This window comes from Telmatherina bonti, assembly GCF_933228915.1.
Source record: "Telmatherina bonti genome assembly, chromosome: 9".
Lineage (NCBI taxonomy): Eukaryota > Metazoa > Chordata > Actinopteri > Atheriniformes > Telmatherinidae > Telmatherina > Telmatherina bonti.
The window spans coordinates 33,237,258-33,257,753 of record NC_136627.1 but is presented as its reverse complement, the minus strand read 5'-3'; the positions used below and the strand labels follow the sequence as shown (position 1 = coordinate 33,257,753).

Here is a 20,496-nt window from a genome sequence, read left to right as displayed (position 1 = left end):
AAAATGTAAAAACCTGTCTTTCCCCCAAAGCTTCATCTAAATAGGTGGTGCAGTTTGCTAAAGAAGGTTTTAAACTGTGTGAAAAAGCCCAGAATGTTAGCAGCTATAAGAGATAGAAGCTCCAATACCTCCTTTTACTGTCTCCATTACCTTCATCCTTTACAAAAAGACATAATTCCCACAACTCCTTGCAGCCACAACTTTCAAAGTGATGCTTAAATGCGTTTATTTAGTTGTATTAATGAATATTTTTAGGTTAATCTAAGGTGGGTGGATTGGATTGCATTAAACTCACTTTTGTATCACTTTTTTTTTTTTTTTTTTTGTTTTAAGTGCTGCAGACCAGAATATCCAGTTAAATTTAATAGTTGCTCCATCAGTCCCAGCAGCTTTTTCTGTAAATACCAGTATTGAAAGCACAGCTGGTCATAGAAGCTGCAAGGAGGTATTTCTAACTTTTTTTTTTTTTTTTTCAGATATGCACAGTAAATAAAAACAAAGAATGAAAACAAACTAGAAAAAGGTTTGAGATAAAAGGTTTTGAGAATAGCAGAGCAGAACATAAAGATAGTTCAGGAGCAGAACATCCCCATTTCACACTTCAGATAAGTAGATAACATTTTACTTCAATCTTTCACTGTTATTAATTTCTAAGATTTTTCTCTTTTTATCATAATGAAACATTTTAATGTACTTTTATAAATGTAACATGTTATAACCTGTACTTATGGTGGAAGTGGAGACATAGAGGACAGTTTTCTCTGCAGTGTTTTAGATGCTGAAAACATGGGCAGGAGATTAACACAGATTAGATTTTTCATATTTAACATTTTATGGAAATGAATTATTTAACCATGTATAATAATATTCCTGTATGTGTGACTTTGTGGATATATTTCTTTATTTTCCTTGCAGCTCTGACCTACTTTGCTCCTCATGAGTTTCTGTGCTCAGTGGGGCTTGAAGCAGATCAGGTTAGCCTGTAGGTTGTGTGTTATTGTGTGTATTTTTGTGTTTGACTTTAAGTAGCAAAGCCAGCTATGACAATGTTTGTTTGTTTTTAAACCAGCTGCGTGTACACTGGCTGTACTTTTATCACAGGGTATGAGGGGGTGTGCATGCTATCTTTTGATTGAAACTCCATTAGACTTGTGTCAGCCCACTCTCTCTCTCACCCACACACACACACGCGCACACACACACACACACACACACACACACGCACACACGTACACAGTGATGTAGCCGTGTTAGTGCTTGTAAATCCTATTGTTTACATCATACCTGTTATACTCATCATCATATTGCATATAATGATTTTGTCATCTTACTTTTAAAGATTTTTTCCTTTTATTTTCAAATCTAAAGCCTCTTAAACCTTTATTTTTATTTAATAGTAACATTTTTAAATTGCAATTCAGATTAACAAAGTTAAATCCTTAACATTTAATGGGAATTCATGGAAAGATTAAAATTGTTTGACTGAGGCGACGTTTGGCCGCATGTTCAATTTGAACTGCTTCTGCAATAAATAATAAAACATTTATGAACGTTTTATTTAATTAATGACATTTAAAATTGGATGGATTAAAAAAAAAAAAGAAACATACTATTTGAAATAAATTGAGCCAAGTATCTATAGTATTGTGCAAATGACGCCTTGAACAGCTGATTTCACGTTTCCTCGTACATAAATAGCACATTTTAAACCTCTTTATATAAAAGACTCAAAGAAGAGAAATGAATTAATTTGACAATTATCAGTATCTGATCTGACAATTAAAGCAGTTTAAGTGAATTTAATTAAGCTTTGTGCTTCTCTGTTGGAGCTTTTATAAACCTTTACTTTACAAACTAAGGAATGTGAGCGAATTGCTGTGACTGTAAAATAACACCAGAGGATAACAGCAGCCCTGTAGCCACATCACGTATCCAGTGGATGGTTTGATTGGTTCCCATTGACCATGTCTGTGCTGTGATTGGTCTGTTTTTATGCAGGAGCGGCCGGCTGCAGCCTATCTGAAGATGTCTGATAATGGGGAGGTCGAGGACAAGCCCCCAGCTCCGCCAATGAGAAACACCAGCACTATGATCGGTTCCTGCAACAAGGACCCCGTCCCCCTCAACCATGGCTCCAAGCCACTCCCACCAAACCCAGAGGACAAGAAGAAGAAAGACCGCTCGATTCGATTCATCCTGACAGGGGGAGGCGATAAAAGTGAGTCCTGATGCAGTTCGATCACAATTTTAACTAAATATGTTTTTATTTTTTTATACCTGACCACAGTCTGTGGCAGGGGGGTCCGCGAAGATCTGGTTCTGGTTGTGCACATTCACAAGTCACAAAAACCCTTTCCCCCTCCACAAATTCAACTAATCAGAGGTCATTTTATCCATATATGAAATTATTACAACCTGTGTAGAGCTGTAAAAAGTGTAAACCTGCGATTAGAAACAATCTTTCCAGGTTTACTTTAAATTAATTTTCAGATGTAATTGTTTATTGCTTTCAATGTATTTACATGTGTGGACCAGATGAAAATAAGATATTGCTCTTGTAATTCTCTCTACAACACAAAACTGGAGTTTTTTTTAACTGCAGTATCATTCATTATTCAGTTAGAGCTTTTAATTTTTAAAAGCAGCACATTACCCTCCATCTTCAGCTGTTCTCAGTCACATCAGTATGCGAGACATTTCTATCAGTAGCCATCAGCAAACACATTTAAACCTCCTCAGTTTGTCTGTGATTCACTGCCTCCCTCTGTGTTAGAGCACGAGGGTAAAGATGACAGATCCTTCTGGCCCTATTGTGTCACAGCTGTTATCAGGCGCTCTGCAGTGAAAGTCTCCGTCTCAGTTCTTCAGTCTGTTAGAAAGCTGCTGTTTGTTAACAAGAGTACGAAGTTTAATATGATGATGATTCCTATTGTTATGTGTCTGTAGCTCTGAATGGGGATATTCTCTGACTTATTTTTTTCCAACTTGGGCCCAGTTTCTCTCTCAGTGAATGTGAGATACTGATGGCCACAAAAGGCTTTGTAGTTGGACGTGCATTAAATGAGATTGCTGTGATAATGTTTGATGAAATTATATTATCTGATGTATAATGGGAAGGATTTCTAAAGTCAATCTTCTCTGAATTCTTTTGGGGGAATGATTTTCAGCAAGACATCAGTCCAAATATGAGAACAATAGCAGAGGAAAATGGCAGGATTACAGAAGTACTCTGTGGTTGGAAAGACAGAAATGGGGATTATATGCAAATACCTGTTCCACAATCTGAACATGTGAGCACAGCAGCCCCCCAACCTGTTAAAAACATGAGAACAGGAAAAGTAAAAATGAAACAAAAGAATTATCTCTTGGTATCTTTAAGACATCTGATAGCGTTGAGTCTCAAAGTTCATGTTTAATGGCCTCATTATACCACAGTGTAGCTGCTGGCATTGCTGCTTATCTTAAAGATTACAAAGAACTTTGTACGTATCAATATTTTACACTCAAATAGAAGGAGAAATAATAATATAATTATTATTATTATTATTATTATTATTATTCTGTCTTTACCTTGGTATTGTATTAGGATTGCATCAGCTTAGTTAATGTGGTGATAAACTTCTGCCATGACCCTCCGTGTTTCTGTTGCTGAACTTTTTACTCATTAACACTTTCTCCAGTTCCACAGCTGCTGGTAATTAGGAGTTTGTTAATGATTGCAGTGCCCTGCCTGCAGACTGACCTTTGACCCCAACAGGTGCTGGTCCTGCTGGAGTTCAAACAGGGACAGACTGTATATCACCTCACTATGAACCTTAATAACACTCTTAGCTTTTTTTTTCTCTGAGGTAAATTTGGCTTGAAAATTTCTCTGTCACACATTAAAAAAGCCAAACAATTACAAATTGTTAAAGTTGAACTGATTAGATGTTTAGTTAGGATAGCATGATGAACATGACATGCTACCCGTAGAGGCTTAAAGCTAAATTGCACTTTGTGTGTCAGCGTGCACAGTGTGCTGTAAGTTCTGCTGGAGTCCCCAGTTGCCTCCTAAACACTGTGGTACAAAAATTCACCAGCTTCATGCAAAAGTACATTTATTGTCTGATTATTGCTCTGTGTGGGGCTGCCTTCGGACTGTTCTGGTCAGCACAGAGATTTACCTGTTTTCTTTTTTATGGCTTGATGAAAAGCGGCTTGATTGAACTGTTATTAAGGTGTATGCAGGTTTGGAGGTTATGAAGGAACATTGATATGTTGACGTGATAGAACCATCGCATCCTGCAGGTTGTTTTGTTATGTAGACTTTAACGGACTTATGGGGGGAAAAAAATGCTAATAAATCAAAACCATTTTAGTGTGCAAAGTTAAAGTAGACCAAGTTGTTAATAATTTAAAACTTTAAAGGGTTAATCTGATCTTTCAGACTAAAAATAGCTTTGTTTCCCGTCTCCCACTGCATGCTTTTAACAACGCCTCGTGTGTTGACACAGTTTCTGCTGCAGCTGATGCTGTTCAGGGTTAAGGTTAATCATTTCATTTATTTGTTTTTTCCCCTTAAACCTGTAGTTGAGGCAGATTTTTCTTTACAGTCTGCATCATTGTTTATCATCTGTGGGTAGGCGGGGCTGGGTGGGTGCACTGCTGTCAGTGAATCTCAGTGGACTGATGATTTCCCAGAGGATGACGTCACACCGTTGCTAACATATGGTATTTTTCTCTCTTAAAATGTTGCCTTTTTCTTTAAATTCTCTATAATTTTCTTTTATCTGTTTTGTTTTTTTCTTTTATATCCTAATCATTCTTCTTATGTCTTAGTTGAAATTGGTTCTCCATCTGCTTTTCCTTTCATTTTACTGTTTCATTTTGCATCAATGACCTTGTTTTTAGGAATAAGGAATCCTAATCTCTTTATTTTCTTACAGCTGGTGAAATATGGAATAGATATTTTGCTCTCACTGCTGGTGTAACATGGAATAGATATTTTGTTCTTACAGTTGGTGTATAATGGAAAGTATTGTTGACCTCTTATCTTCTCCTCTTTAGCCTTTGAGGGAAACTTTGGAGACATCTATAACCTTTTATCCCATATTGAGTTTCTTCACTAATTTCATCCATGAAGTTGAAAAATATCTGGATTTTATTTTTTGTGTGGGACTTTCCTGAGACAATCTGTAAATTATTAAAACATTTTTTTATTCTTGTTTATTTCAGCTTATAAGAAGAAGGAGCGTCCAGAGATTTCTCTGCCATCTGACTTTGAACACACCATCCATGTTGGCTTTGATGCTGTTACCGGAGAGTTTACAGTAAGTGTGTGGCGTCCTGCGCTGCTTCTCCTTCATGTGGTAACACTCCCAACTAGTCTACCTAAAGCAGATTGTGTCTGTGGTGTGTTTCTGCTGTGAGGTCTGCTGAAATCTCTTTTAATTGCTTACCAAAGGACCCGTGTTTATTGTTGCGTGCATGTTTGTTAGAAAATGTGTGTGTTTGTCTGTGAACTTGTGTGAACTTGACACACACACACACACACGCATACTTGGCAAATAAACCTTTTTAAATAATCACATTAGACAAAGATGCCTTGTTCAGCTGACTCACTTGATCCGCCTGACCAAACTCTTTTAGCTGGGAGCTAAATAGTGTTTGCGCGCGCGCGCGCGTGCGTGCGTGTGTGTGTGTGTGTGTGTGTGTGTGTGTGTGTGTGTGTGTGTGTGTGTGCGTGTGTGTGTGTGTGTGTGTGTGTGTGTGTGCGTGTGGTTTCCTTCTCTGTAATCTGGGGCACGTCTCCTGCCTTTCAATTATGCACATCTACATACAAATAATCATTTGTCATTTTACTTGAATCACCACAACCTGATTACAAAGCAAAGAGATTAAACAGAGGGGTGAGTAGTGAGGATGGATGGATAGATGGATGGAGGGTTTGACAAGAAGTAAAGATCAGATCTCAGCAGAGTGGAGGGGTGAAACAGGAAGTATGGAGTGTGTGTGATGGACTGATTCTGACAGATGAGCAGAGAGACGGGAAAATACGAAGATGTGACCCAGTTCTGTGATTTAAGTGCAGATATGAACAAACTGTCTTGTTAAACCTTCATTGGAAGAGGAATGTGTTTTTCATGTATCAAAGTTACTTGTATTGTTTAAAAAGTATGGTGGCACAGAGGGACAGAAATGTGCCTTTGACACAGTTAAAAACAGTTCTTGCACATAAATATGAATTAATGATGTAAAAAGCATGTGAAATTCTGCATCTGTGTGTACAAAGGGCATGCCGGAGCAGTGGGCGCGCCTCCTGCAGACGTCCAACATCACAAAGCTGGAGCAGAAGAAGAATCCTCAGGCCGTCCTCGATGTCCTGAAGTTCTATGACTCCAAGGAAACAGCCAACAGCCAGAAATACATGAGCTTCACAGGCATGTTTACATAAAAACACCCCAGTTTGTGCTTTTCAACAACTTTATACGGTGTTACATTCATATGTGTAATAAAAGCTCATCTAAAAACCCCTGCTACATGCTGAAACATGACAGTCAAATTCATTTATTTACATTTCATGGACACTTGAAGAAGGACTAAGCAGATTGTTGTTTTCATAAATAAGAACACACCTTGCTGCTGCTTTTTCCTTATTTCTCTTTTTTGTTTCTTCCTGTAGATAAAAACACAGATGCTTACACCTCTTCCACCGCACCGGTAAGACTGCTTCTGTTCTGCAACATGCTACTTACATGCAACTTACATGTGGCTGCAGTTCCATCAACAAGTGTCCCATAGTTACATGTAAACTGTATTTTGATCAGCATTGTGCAGTTGTGAGAAAGATTTAGTTTGATGGTTATTTTTGTAGTTTTGGACCACGTAATCTATATTAGTGGTGAATGGTTCATCTTACTTTCAGAGTGAGGAAAATTACCCAGTGAAGCTTAATTATAATTTCAGGTAAAATTTTTCTAACTTTCCCTTTAACAGACAATATTTAAGCCATCATCCCTGTTTTCAATTACATTATTTATAGTTGATTATTTTTAATGCACAGTTTCATCTTTTTTTTTTTTTGAGTCTACTTTATGGGTAACGCTTCGTTTCAGCCCTACAGTTCTTCTTCCAAATGACCAAATTTGTTATCAAACCAGCTGCTCCTTCCTGGTTGTATCTGTTGCCGTCTAAACAGTAGCCAAGCTTTGTCTGCAAGCGTACAAATATGTTACACAATGACAGAAGAAAGCTTGATACAACTGTCAGGGAAAAAATCTTTCAGTGGTTATTTGTGACATGTTATAGTAGTGTAAAAGTATATACATTAAGTTTGTCAGGTTGAACATTATTTGATTGATTTTGATGCATTTGTGATCCAGGGAAACTTTATTGCTGTTGGAATTAGGTGTGCAGAAATACACAAACTGCATGAACTCAGATGAGGAAGCTTTCTGTTTTGCGGCTGTGTAAAAGTCATCTGAAAAAAACCTTGAAACCCAACTATGAGGGTGAAATAAAGGAAAGGAAGACGCTCTTTAAGATGCACTCCTCACTCTTCCTCCCTCTGACTCTGCATTGTGAATCAGCATCTTTTCCTTCTTTCAGCACTTTCCTGTCTCTGCAGCTTGGCCACCAGCCGAGCTTCAGAGCATCGCAGAGAGATAGAGAGGAAGAGGATGTGTGACTAGTGGCATTGCTAGCCATACCTGGCCAGAGCTTTCAGGCAGCAGAAGTGATGACAAGAGGAAGACGGGAGAAAAACCGTGGAAAGACAGGGAGTGGGGTTAAATTCGGAGAAAAAGAGCTGAAGACAGACAGGAAAACATCTGCATGATGAGATCATGAAGCAAACGAGGAAGCAGCAGTAACAGCAGGAAGCAGTGATGGGCCTGGTATCAATGAAACCTCATGTAACAATGTCACTGAGGCTCCACCCTCTCTCTCCATGTGACATCACGCAGAGCTCCAAGGCTGTGTCGGAGACGCCTGCCATAGCAACTGTATCTGAGGACGAAGATGAAGATGAGGCCGAGCCCCCGCCAGTGATCGCCCCCCGTCCAGAACACACCAAATCAGTAAGGAACGACTGTGGCATTTTTGTCTTTCTACACTTATAAGGACCTTGTGTGTATAGAGCATTCCTGAGTCCCTAATCCAACGCGAACACAAATCCTAAAACATGAGAAAATGTTTAAAACTAAAAAACTATGCCGAAACCCTGCTGCTGAAAGTGCATGAGGATGAGATATCCACTGAGATGATGCTAATCAGTGGTAGCCTAGAGGGTGCAGAGGTCTGGAGAACCCAGGTTTAAGTCCCTTGTGTGCCATCTGAGGTGAACCACTTTGGACCCTTGTGCAAAGCACTTAACCCCTCCCAACTGCTTCCTGGGTGCCAAAACAAGGCAGCCTACTGCTTTCTAGTACATGTACAGATGAGTGAAGTACAGAGCTGAATTTCCATTAGCACAGGAACAATAATCCTTGTTAATTCAATTCAATTCAGCTTTATTTATATAGCCTCAAATCACGGCAATGCCATCTGAAGATGCTTTACAGACAGAGAAAAAATTACATAATGACAGTCAAGTCATAAAAGCCTATATAAGGAAACCAACAGATTGTTATAATGCGTAACACTTTGTGGAGCAACGGCTTTTGTTTGCAACATGACCTAAAATATGGAGAAGAGATATGTGGAAGGAGGCCGATGTTTGTCTGAGTCAAAGCTGAGATCTCAAAAATACAGAGAGGCAGCTGAAGTTTAAAGGTTTCAGATTTTTTTTTTTTTTTTTTTTTAACATAAGCAGCGAAAGGAGTTTGGTGTTAAATGAATTTTAGTTTTAAATGTGAGACATGAGGTGTTGCAGAAAAGGAAATCATGTGCTAACACATTAAACTAACAGAATAAACTTTATTGGACAGTCGGATCTTTATCGTAAAACAGATTAACTTTAAATTAAATCTGGTCAATAACCCATAAAAAACCCAAATATTACATAAGTTTACTTCCAGGATTTGTCTTAATGTGTCAAAACCAGCTCCTATAACTGATTTCTACCAATTTTAAAGGTTTGTTTTGTTTTTAGGACAGTAGTGAAGTGACTGAAATGAAACCAATTATCTTAAAAAGCCACATTGATTGCAGGCTGTGTAGCACTAAAATCTTAAATGTTATGTTTGTCTGGGATGAAGAGCTGGCATCATCACAAATATTCACTGCACTTAAAAGTATGTTTGCATAATTTATTTGTCATATTCTGATGCTGTTTTCACATTAAATACTAAGAGGACACAGCTACTTATTGAATTGTTTCAAACCGAAGGTTTATTAGTGTATTTCTTTGGCACTGTGTCGCTCAGCCCGGAACCAGATGAGTCTTCTACTGATGTCCAGTAACTGTTTGTTTCTCACAGGCACTAATTTCTAAATGGACCCATCCGCTGCCTCATTTCAGCTCTCTAATAGGTCCACAAAGACTTCAGTGTGTTTGTCAGTCACAGGGGAAGCTCAGGTTTTTTATTTAGAAACACTTTTTGTCAAAGAAACATTCTCTACGTCAAGAGTACACACACTTTCTGTTGCTCGTTATGGGACAACGAAGTTTAAAAGACCAGATTTGATTCTGTCCATTATTCTTCATGATCTAATAAACAGTTTATTGGATTAGCACTGAAAGTATCGACTGTTTTATACAACAAACCTGCTGTTTAATTGTAAATGCTTCATACTAGTGGGAGTTGGCTTCATAAGTGTGCACATTTCATCAGTCGTCAACATATGTACTTCCAAATGTTCAGATACACAAGTTCAGATATAATATAGTCTCCATTAACACATTAACAAGTTTTTTTGCATCAAAATGTGTTGGGGATATTTTTTATTTGAACAGTTTTGAAACTTGCAGGTGAAACAGCTAAAAGCTTTTCAGCGTTTATAGCAGCATAAATCCCCTTAAATGTGTTCAGAATAGTTATACTGCCATCGTCGATGCAAGAGACTGAAAAACTAAATAATCAAAGCTTTTGACTGAGAAAACATTTGACTTTTCCCTGATATCACTGATCAGCTGCTCAGTTCTGGATCCTCCTGCCAGACAATTGATGCAATCCTGGTGACAAACACTCTTTCTTAAATGAGGCTTTTTGTTCATTAAATATTTTTTAAGTTATTTCCCCTTCACACTCCCCCATATACTCACCTACACACACACACACACACACACACACACACACACACACACACACACACACAGATTGTTGCTTTTTTCCCAGACAAGTTGGCGGTTGAGAGACTGCTGCCATGGCGCCTTGGTTTCTATGGCGATTACTTCAGAGGACCTGGCTCCCACTCTCACACACATGCATGCACACACAAGAACACACAGCTATTATTTTTATGTTGTCTTTTCTTGCTGACTGTCTGAAATCCAAGCAGGACTGCAACATCTCACTGTTACGTGCATTAGTTGTTCATTAGATACAGGAGACGCTTGCAACATGTTCAAACTGCTCAGTCTGAACTTTTTACCCAGCATGTACATAAAAGTGTTCAGGTTGATATGAAATGCATCATATTAGGGTGGAATCTTTATGGAGCAGGCACACTTTCCACAAGTCCTATCACATTGTTATCTGGGAAGTTTAGATGAACATGTCAGACTGATTACTGCTAATAAATAATGGAGATCTGAAGCGTCGTACTACCAACCGTCTGATCCAGGGTAGCAGGTTGCACCAACACAACACTGTATTGTACAACGAAGGACAGTGTTACTCACTTTACCAACATATTTGAGAAGATTTTTGTTTTTTGTTTTTTTTTGCACAAATGAGAATATAAATTTTGTTAAATAAAGTTTAATTAATACTTTCAATGTCTGTTATTTTTCAGATATACACCCGCTCAGTGATAGAACCCCTTCCTCCTCCTCCAACCAAAGATGCAGCCACCTCCCCCATCTCCCCGCCGACTGCTGCAGCTGCCGCTGTCACCCCCACACCCCCTGCAGAAGCTGCTCCCAGCAGCCCACCCAGTGCAAGCCCTGCCCCTGGTCCGTCTGTGCCCAACTCACAAGACAAAACCAGGAAGAAGAAGATGTCAGACGAGGAGATCCTGGAGAAACTACGTGAGTTTCAGTCACATGCTCGGGCCCTTCATATGCAGTTGACCTGGCAGGGGTCACCTTCCTCCCGTTGTCCCACTGTGCAGACACAGTCATGGAAAAATCGCAGCAGAATACTTTGTGAAACATCTGATGCTGTTTTTACCTGCTGCAGAATGAGGGCAGAGCATCCACCTGCTAATTTTAGACACTAGACAGTTGTTTCATCACTTAGTCCGCACGCAGTTTCCCTCAGAGAGTTTGCTTTCAACTTCTTTCAGACTCCTGTAAAGTTGCTGCTGATTTCAGCATATTCTATTTTTCAGGAGGCATTTATTAAAACAGCTGCATGTTAGTTAAGGCTAAATAAAATGTATCTAAAATTAGTTTTCTCTTTGCACATATATTACACGTTGTCCCCATCCAGTCTTTACTTGCTGTAAGTTTTAATTTCAGAAATAACAAAGATCCACATTTAATTTTGTACATAAAACTTTACAGTGTGAGATGTTTGCAAGGTGCTGTGGAAGATGTACATGTCTGCCTGCATCGCCTCAAGTTTTCAAATGTTCCTGCTCAAAAGTTAAATTGTGTTTATATTTAATGTCCAGTGTCCCTCAACATGGAGACTCAGCAGACCTGCGCGGATGTGTGCTGTCTGAATGAGCAGATCCTGGCAGTAAAATGGTTTAATTTCTCCGAAATGTGTCGCACACAGCCAGCCGACCTTTACCCGGTGGTTTGTTGAACAGACAACAACAGAAACTCTCCAGCAGAAAATGACTCGTTTAGGTTTGATCTCAGACTTTCAAACCTGAAAATGATAGTAATCATTGTGAATTTAGACTTGAGAGATAAGCAAACCCTCTGTAAAAGTAAATAATTGTACTTTTATTGTATGTAACTAAATAACTGATTGAGTATTGTGAGTTTGCTGCAGACAGTCGACCTGAGAAGTCGCCCTCGACGGCTGACACCTCGCAGGTTTTGGATGTTTTCTGCTGAAACACACCTGAATTAGTTTAATATGTCATAATGCTCGGCTAAAACTCAATAAGTTTTTGAGGAAAGGTATTCAGTTTTAATCAGGTGTGTAGGTGGAAAGAAACATCTAAAACGTGCAGGACTGCAGCCCTGGTGGACTGCAGCTGGACACCCAGGTGCAGGAAGGAGTGTGTCATCATACTCCTACATAAACAAAATATTCTCATTTTATGCTTTTTTAAACAGTGAAAATATTCAGAATCCAGTGTCCCTCAATGCTCCCCTTCAATGTTGGAGAACACAGCTTTGTGCATTTAAAACGTTTTTAACAGTGCTATGATGGTGTAATTTCCTAACTCCTTTTATTTTTTAATCCTTACCAAACGCTTGGAATTTGACATGCATGAAAAAACAATCCCTTCCCCTTAATGAAATGTTTCTATGTGCACTTGTATGAATAAAAGCCTGTATATTTCTTAAACCATGCCCCACGCCTGTCCAGATGTGCTCAGGTCTCCCTCTGCTGGTAAGATCAGGATACTGCCTCTCTGATTGACAGGCCTGATATTCACTGTCCCGCCCTCTCTTATCCAATCCTCTCGTCTGATTGGTTATTCTCTCCTTCCATTGTCTCTACGGTTGCAGAGTCTCTCCAGCTTTGGTCCTCTTATCACCTCCCTGCTGTGTGGACTCTGATTACTAAACTGATGAAGGAGCTTCTATCAGTCTGTCTGTCTTTTTATTTTTGGTATTTTTCTCTTTATTTTTCAAGAACCTTAGTTTTGTCTTTTGTTCCACCCATATTAAATTATTTTTACTTATTCTATTTTGTTTTTCACATCTACATCTTGTTTCTGATCATTTTATCCCTCATCCCTTCTTTCCATCTTTTCTCAGTCGTTTCCTCTTCCTCTCTGCTCTCATTCCCAGTCCGCATGCTGCATTCACCTGAGTGTGACAAACATAATGTAGAGTAGAGTTCAGATGGATAGACAGATGCCAGACTCTTCTATCCACTCAAATTCAGCATTATTGTAAAAAAACCCAAAAAACATGTGAACACATTTCAGCAGTGACTTCTGCCATTCATAAGGCATTCAGCAGATTCTTTACATTTACAGCCTGTTTGTTGTTTATATGGTTAATAACAAAGTTTTGCTATTTTTCTTCTTTTTCTCAGGTACAATTGTTAGTGTTGGAGACCCAAAGAAAAAATATACACGCTTTGAGAAGATTGGACAGGGGTACGTATATTTCTTTGGCTATATTTTTAAATATTCCATCCCTTGTGTAACGTCTTTGAATTTGTTTCAAACACAAATCTTTTTACAAATCCTGCTAATGTTTTGTTGGATAGCTTCGCTAGAACAGCTATCTAATAAAACTTTGCAACACAACTGAAATCAAAAGTTTATGATTTAAGTCGCCTCACACACAAGGCACTTCCAGTATTTTTACTCCAGTGGCATGATGCGACTTGGATTTACTGGGGGTCTTGATGGACGATGACAAACTGGAATTGACGTCAAACCAATACTTGTTCAGAGAGATTTAGATTTACAAGGAGATACAGTGATTATCAAAAGCTGAATAAATGAATTATAACACATGTTATATTTATAGTAATTACACTTCTGCTGATGTGCTGAATGATGTTTAATTTGTCTTTTCTCAGGGCTTCTGGTACAGTGTACACAGCTATAGACATCGCTACAGGACAGGAGGTAGGTTCCTTAACACATGATACGCTCTTCTTGTTTAGCTCATAGTTTTGTTTCAGGTGTCAGATTTCTAAGATAATTTGAATTAAACTAAATAAAAATGCCCTTCATCCAGACAATAGCTGCGTGGTACACTAGGTAGATGTTACCATATCTACTTAGTGTTATCCATGAGTGAGGTAGTTTGGAAAATGTTGGATTGATTGACTGACAGGCATTTTAGGAGTTTTCAATCTCTCAAATAATTTCTAATGAGTTTAATAATTCAGGAAAGCTGTAGAGTTTGTTTCCTTTTTAGAAACAAATGTGGTCGAGTATCTCCAACAAAGCTTTAAAACTCTATCTAAGAATGATGAAGGTAAAGAGGACGTCTCAGACTGCAGGGTTTAAACTACATGTTCATGCTGGAGTGTGATAAAACAAAAAAAAAAGTGTTTTAGCAAGAAGGCTTTTTAAAAGAAGTTTTTAAGAAAACACTGGTTCATTCAGCGTGTCAGCAGTTAATCCTGAATAATGAACAGAAGAAGAGTCTCCAGAGTAAAAAGCTGCGAGTTCAGCTTGAGTTTGTTGTGTGATGATATGCCAGTAACAGGATTTTTCTCCAGGTTGGTTTTCAAACAGTCCATTAAGTCTTTGCTGCTAATCCTCCTTGCTTTCACTCTCAGAATCAGTCTGTGCTCAATTTTTAATGTCTTGTCAGGTTTAACTGCCTGGATTCAGAAGTTTTTTCTCCTCTCAGACTTCTTCTGTCATCATTTTCTTATTTTCCTTTTCATTGTCTGGATGTGCTGTATGCCACATGAAATAAGTTTCTTTTAATATTCCTGTCTTATTATTTTTTTTAATGACTTGTCATCTTCATTCAGGTTGCCATAAAACAGATGAACCTGCAGCAGCAGCCGAAGAAAGAACTCATTATCAATGAGATTCTTGTAATGAGGGAAAACAAGAATCCAAACATAGTCAACTACCTGGACAGGTGAGCACACACACACACACACCTGAACTTTTATCACCACTGAGTGTAAATTATCAAGAGAGTAACTGTGAGTGAACTAGTGTAAGACAGGGATCCTCAAAGGCGAGCCGAACTCTGCACAAGTCTGTTAATAACCTGTTGATTTGAGTCGGGTTCGCTGCAGCAGGGAAACGTCTGAAACCTGCAGGACATCGACCCTCCAGGACCAGGGTTAGACTGTTGTAGGCGTTGTGTGTTTTTCATAGCGGAACTACGTCAGAAAAGTTCTGAAAACTTAAGTCGCCAACGTAGAAATATTACAAATAATTCACATCTTATCATAAATATTTATACCTATATACATATAAATCTGTATACATCATGTTACTATATCGACCTAGTGTTATCCATGACTAAGAGCAAGTAAAGATAGATTTGTGTTGTAAAGTCAAATCAGCTCCCAGCTTGTTAAAAGGGAAGAAAAGATGATGCTGAAGAGCCTCCAGATTTTTCCTTTTAACCTCGCAAAGTCTTCTGTTCCTGGACTCTGGACACATTCTGTCACTGAGCTGTTAATGAGGGCTTAGAGAGCTGTGTGTGTCTGTACATGGGGTGTCTGGTTACCATAGTTACCTATCTGTCTTTAGAGACACCTAGGTGAACTGCAAGACTGGTGTTAGAGCTGCCATCCCCATGGAAACAACATTTCCATGTCACTGATTTACTGTGTGAGCTACTCCATGGCCATAAATCTGTTTACAGAGCAGGTTTTATGTTTGTCAGCTTCCGTCTACAAACAGAAAAGAAACACAGACCATTGGAAGACTTAGTTTAGGGTCAGACTCTGACAGTGATCAGTAAAGTCTTCAGCCATTATTTCTTCTGCAGTGATGGAAACTTGTTTTAATCTATTTGTTTTACATCTTTGCTTCTTAAAATGCTCTGTCAATAATTTGTCAGTGTTTGTCCCATCTGTGTATTTCATATTCTGTTTGAGGTAAATATTCATTCAGTGGTCCTGGAAGCAAGAAAGCAAGGGAACAAACTGTCTTTTTCAGCTTTTTTGGCTTTTCTGAAAGTGTGTTTTGACAGCAGAGATCCATCACTGCTTGATCTGTTGCTGCAAAATGAAAAAGATTTATTCCCATTAAACAAGCAGTATGTTGATACAAGCATGTCCTCTGAAGTTTTAGTCTCATTGATTAAAAGCGAAATAAATTAATTTAGTGATAATTCACATAAAGTGACCATTTTCCAAGGCTTATTTTTCTTGCATGTGGATATTTTGTCAGTTTCCTGTCCTCAGCGCTCCACTCATTATCCACGTTGTTTGCTATAGTTACTTGGTAGGAGATGAGCTGTGGGTGGTAATGGAGTATCTGGCTGGAGGTTCACTCACTGATGTTGTAACTGAAACCTGCATGGACGAAGCTCAGATCGCTGCTGTATGCAGAGAGGTAAGACATGTTGACATGTTCGTCTTATTCTCTGGAACTGAGTGATGTTTTAAAGTTTAATTTGAATGGGTTTTTTTTTCTTCGAACATAATTTAAGAGAGCTGTTTTTTCCGACATCGCTTAAATGCCTCTACGGCAGTAAAACTTATTCCAAATGTTGTTTTTCTATCCAGTGTTTGCAGGCATTAGAGTTTCTGCACTCCAACCAGGTCATTCATCGAGATATCAAGAGCGACAACATCCTGCTGGGAATGGACGGCTCCGTCAAGCTCAGTCAGTCCACAAAAGCCAACATACAGTCATCCTTTCATGGACTCAACCGTCATTACTCTTCTTTTCATTTTAAAAGCTTTTTTATCTACATTTAACCGTTTTTTAGCTTTTTTAAACTGTCATTGATTTGTTATCCAAACCTGTTGCTAAACGATCAGGTATCCACATCTCATTTCTGTTACTATTTATTTGTGTTTAAATTATACTGTACATTATGATGAGGTGAGAGAGTGATTTTAATAAGCATTTAAAAGCTGACAATGTATTTTATATAAATGCTCCATGTACAGTTAAAGAAAAGTTTCTGCTAAAGGACCACATTTGGCACATAGACTGTTATTGGCCAGAAGTCCTTAAACTACACCGAACTCCTCGGTTTTATTATTGAAATTTAAAGTACAGCAGTTTTTCCCACTCGTAGCACTTCAAGAACTGATTCTGACCTCTCTGCTCCTTCCAGCTGACTTTGGATTCTGCGCTCAGATCACTCCGGAGCAGAGTAAACGCAGCACCATGGTTGGGACTCCGTACTGGATGGCTCCAGAGGTCGTGACCCGAAAAGCCTACGGCCCAAAAGTGGACATCTGGTCTCTGGGCATCATGGCGATCGAGATGGTGGAGGGGGAGCCGCCATATCTGAATGAGAATCCACTCAGGGTGAGTTTAGCTACACACAGATCGATGCAGAGAGAACTGAAATAAGAGAACGTCCTTCTGGAGAACTATATTTGGCAACATAGGCCAGTTTATACATTAAAAAATCCCTAATAGATTATATGGATTTGTTTTGGTGTCTTGTGGTCTCGTTTGCACATAAACTATGTAAATAAACTGCAGCGAAGGATTACTGCGTCGACACATAGTAAGAGGGAGCTCATTATGAAAAAAGCAAAGTAAAAGATTTGCAAAGTGCTGAAGAAAAACATCAAAATTGCTCCAAGAGACCAACAAGAATGGGGATGCGTGAAGGACTCACACCAGATGAATGTAGAATTTACACAGACTGAACAGCGTCTACATCAACACAATGAGATGAAGCTCCATCACAGACTTATCTGGTGTGAACAGGGGCGGGGAGGGAGAAAGAGGGGCAATGCCACGATCCAAACGCTCAGCCATTTTTCTAACAACCACTGGATGGCAGCAGCATAGAGGAGCTGTGGCTCTATGCAGGTTTGTCTCCTTTTGGGCCTGTCGTCATGAGATGGAGACTAAAATGTTTCTGTTGTGTGTTGCAGGCACTGTATCTCATAGCAACCAACGGTACGCCCGAGCTTCAGAACCCAGAGAAACTGTCAACAATATTCAGAGACTTCCTGAACCGATGTCTGGAGATGGACGTGGAGAAGAGAGGGTCGGCGAAGGAGCTGCTGCAGGTATGACTGTGTGTGTTTTATCCTCTTACGTGACACGTGAAAAGCAGATGAACACAGAAAATCATAAGAAATGGAGTTAAATTGTTTGCTTATTTTTCAGATTGATAAAATTCCTTTAAAGCCAACAGATGGCAGCGTATTTAACCCTTTACGGTCTGAAGCCTCCTTTAAAAAGCCAGAAAAATTAAAAGTGTCCACTAAAGCTCATTGAAGCAAAGACTTCAGTTACACTCCAGCACTGCAGAAACTTCTCTCATCTAGAGTTTGTCATCTCTTATCTTTACATAAGTTCCAAATGTCTGCCGTCTTTACTTACTTGTTGGCGTTTTCAGGTAAAGTGTGATCTGGACAGCAGGGCATCAAATCAGATAGTCCGTTAGTTGTGTAGGTGTTACGATGGAGAGGACGTGTAACTGAGAAGAAAGCTGAGTTGTGTAACTGTGTAATACTCAGCACACAGATGGTTTTATTACCGTTTCTGAAAGACAGTATTCAGTTATGTAAGTACTCATTTAAAGTTCTTTTTTTTTTTATAAGCGATGATTCAGAAGAGGTCTTCTGAAGTTACATCCAGCGATGACAAAGAATTTTCTGCAGTTTCCTGAGTTAAGAGATCCACGACTTTAATCCAGGACTGCAGAGAACAGACAGCCTTGTGTGGGAGTGCAGCAATTCAGACAAACAATAAAAACAACTCTAAGTAGTTAAAACTGATGAAGTTCAATTCTATTGTTGGCAAAAACTGCCTCATAAAATCCTTCTCACTTTGTTTTAAATGAAAACGTTTTTACATTATAATATTTTCCTGCAGCTACACTTTAAATGTAATTAAATAGACATAAACATGAGCCCCAAAACACAAAAAAATATATTTAAGTGGCTTAATCAGAGTGTCCAACCAGCATGAAGAAATTAACATAAAATCAGTCACTTAGTTATTTGAAAATAAACTAAATTAACATGTAACCTTAACCTTCTGCAGGTTTTACAATTATATACAGTTGCAATTCAAGATTATGCTGTGATAATTATAGTAATATTTTAGTGATATTTAGTAATTTAGTGGTAATATTATAGTAATATTTCCCCAGGCTGACCTAACATGTCTAGATGATATGTTATGTGTTATGTGTGTGTTATGGACAATCTCATAAGGACTTCTGGACATGCAGAGGATGAGTTCCAGCAGGAATGTGGAGACGCAGTGATAGTTGCATATTCTGATAAACTGCAGCTACTTTTTATCCTTTAATCGGCTGTTTGCAACAGCAGAACGGGACTTCAGATGAGCAAAGTGAAGATCTTTGTGTAAAGTTGTGTTCCTTTCAAACGTCTGACGTCAGGTTGTAAAAGACATGTTGGAGTTACACTTTCTGCTCAAAAAACTGATGAGAAATTCAAGCAAAGCAGCAGAAAGTAAACATGAGTCTGGTTTATTTCCTTTAGCGTTTAACACTGATTGAGGTGATGCTTCTCGACTTTTAAGTTTTCATGTTGTTTTTGGTTGTTATAGACTTTTTTCACCAGGAACATGTGCACATATGTTAGTATGTCCTGTGCAGGACTTTGTGTTTAAGTGTTTAATTAATAAACTGGGTTGGTAAATTTGGTAAATTTGTACTTTTCCATACTGGTGAATCAACTGGTGAAGCTGTGTTTCTCTGTTTTGTAAATTGAACTGAAATATTTTTTCTCTCCTCCTTCCCTTCATGCCCTCTCCTCTCTTCCTGTGTCCTTGTCCATCCTTCTCCCTCACTGAATCTCTCTTCATCTTCTCTTCTTCTTCCTCACTCAGCATCAGTTTTTGAAGATGGCGAAGCCTCTTTCCAGTCTGACTCCTCTCATTTTGGCAGCCAAGGAGGCAGCGAAGAACAACCGTTAGCTTTGCACTCATCATCTCTCTGTCTCTACCTGTCTGTCATTCCTCCTGGGAAGGCGGCAATGACTGCTGGCTGGGTTACCAAATCCTTGAAATGCCTTCAGTCATTACCCACCTCCTCCTCCACCTCCTTCGTGTGTTTTGTAACTCCCTCGTTCTTCCTGTCACCTTTAACTTTGACCCTGACCCCTCCATTCCCCACCTCCCCTCCTCACAGGCAGAAAGAAGGGTAGATTCTTCTTGCAATTTCTTTTTCAACACTCCAGTGGACTGAGACAAGAAGATGGAGTGATGTTATTGCTGACATCCCCGTCCTGGTAGCCAGCATGGACAGGCTGATGGAGGAGAGAGAGTCTCAATAGAGCCCAAAGACTTGTCAGTTCTTTGTTTTGTTTTGTGTTTTTTAAATCCGTGTCCTGGACCACAACAGCGAGCCGTCATTCGAATTCTGTGTGTGTTTGATTGTGTTTGTGTGTGTTAAGTTTCCGTCTTTGAGGTGCAAGTTGTTCCTTTGTAAAAGTGCTTTTATTTTGTTTGGCACAGAGGGTGTTGGGATTTCCGTTGGCCTGATTGTAGTTTTATCTTTTCTGGGTTTTGATACGGAGCGGGGGACGTTTTGGTACTTTGTCTCGTCTACATCAATATGAATCATTATGAGGAAACACTGGCGTGCCCAGAGCTCTTGGAGGACTGAGTTTGGAGTGTGGTCAGGTTATTGTTTTAGCGTTGTTTTAACTGAATATAGTTAACATACATGTTAAC

The 20,496-nt window shown here is 39.0% G+C and overlaps 1 protein-coding gene across 1 annotated transcript; it reads left to right on the top strand.

The window, feature by feature from the left end:
• The first annotated feature begins 930 nt into the window (after positions 1 to 930).
• On the top strand, positions 931 to 19,892 carry pak1 (p21 protein (Cdc42/Rac)-activated kinase 1). The gene is made up of 15 exons (XM_079246326.1): positions 931 to 974; positions 1,999 to 2,218; positions 5,215 to 5,309; positions 6,272 to 6,419; positions 6,662 to 6,699; positions 7,944 to 8,057; positions 10,876 to 11,110; positions 13,251 to 13,314; positions 13,746 to 13,794; positions 14,658 to 14,770; positions 16,089 to 16,206; positions 16,380 to 16,479; positions 16,940 to 17,136; positions 17,718 to 17,855; positions 19,651 to 19,892. Exons 2-15 carry the CDS (start codon positions 2,026 to 2,028, stop codon positions 19,735 to 19,737), a joined length of 1,689 nt encoding a protein of 562 aa, XP_079102452.1. The 5' UTR covers positions 931 to 974; positions 1,999 to 2,025; the 3' UTR covers positions 19,738 to 19,892.
• The last annotated feature ends 604 nt before the right edge of the window (positions 19,893 to 20,496 follow it).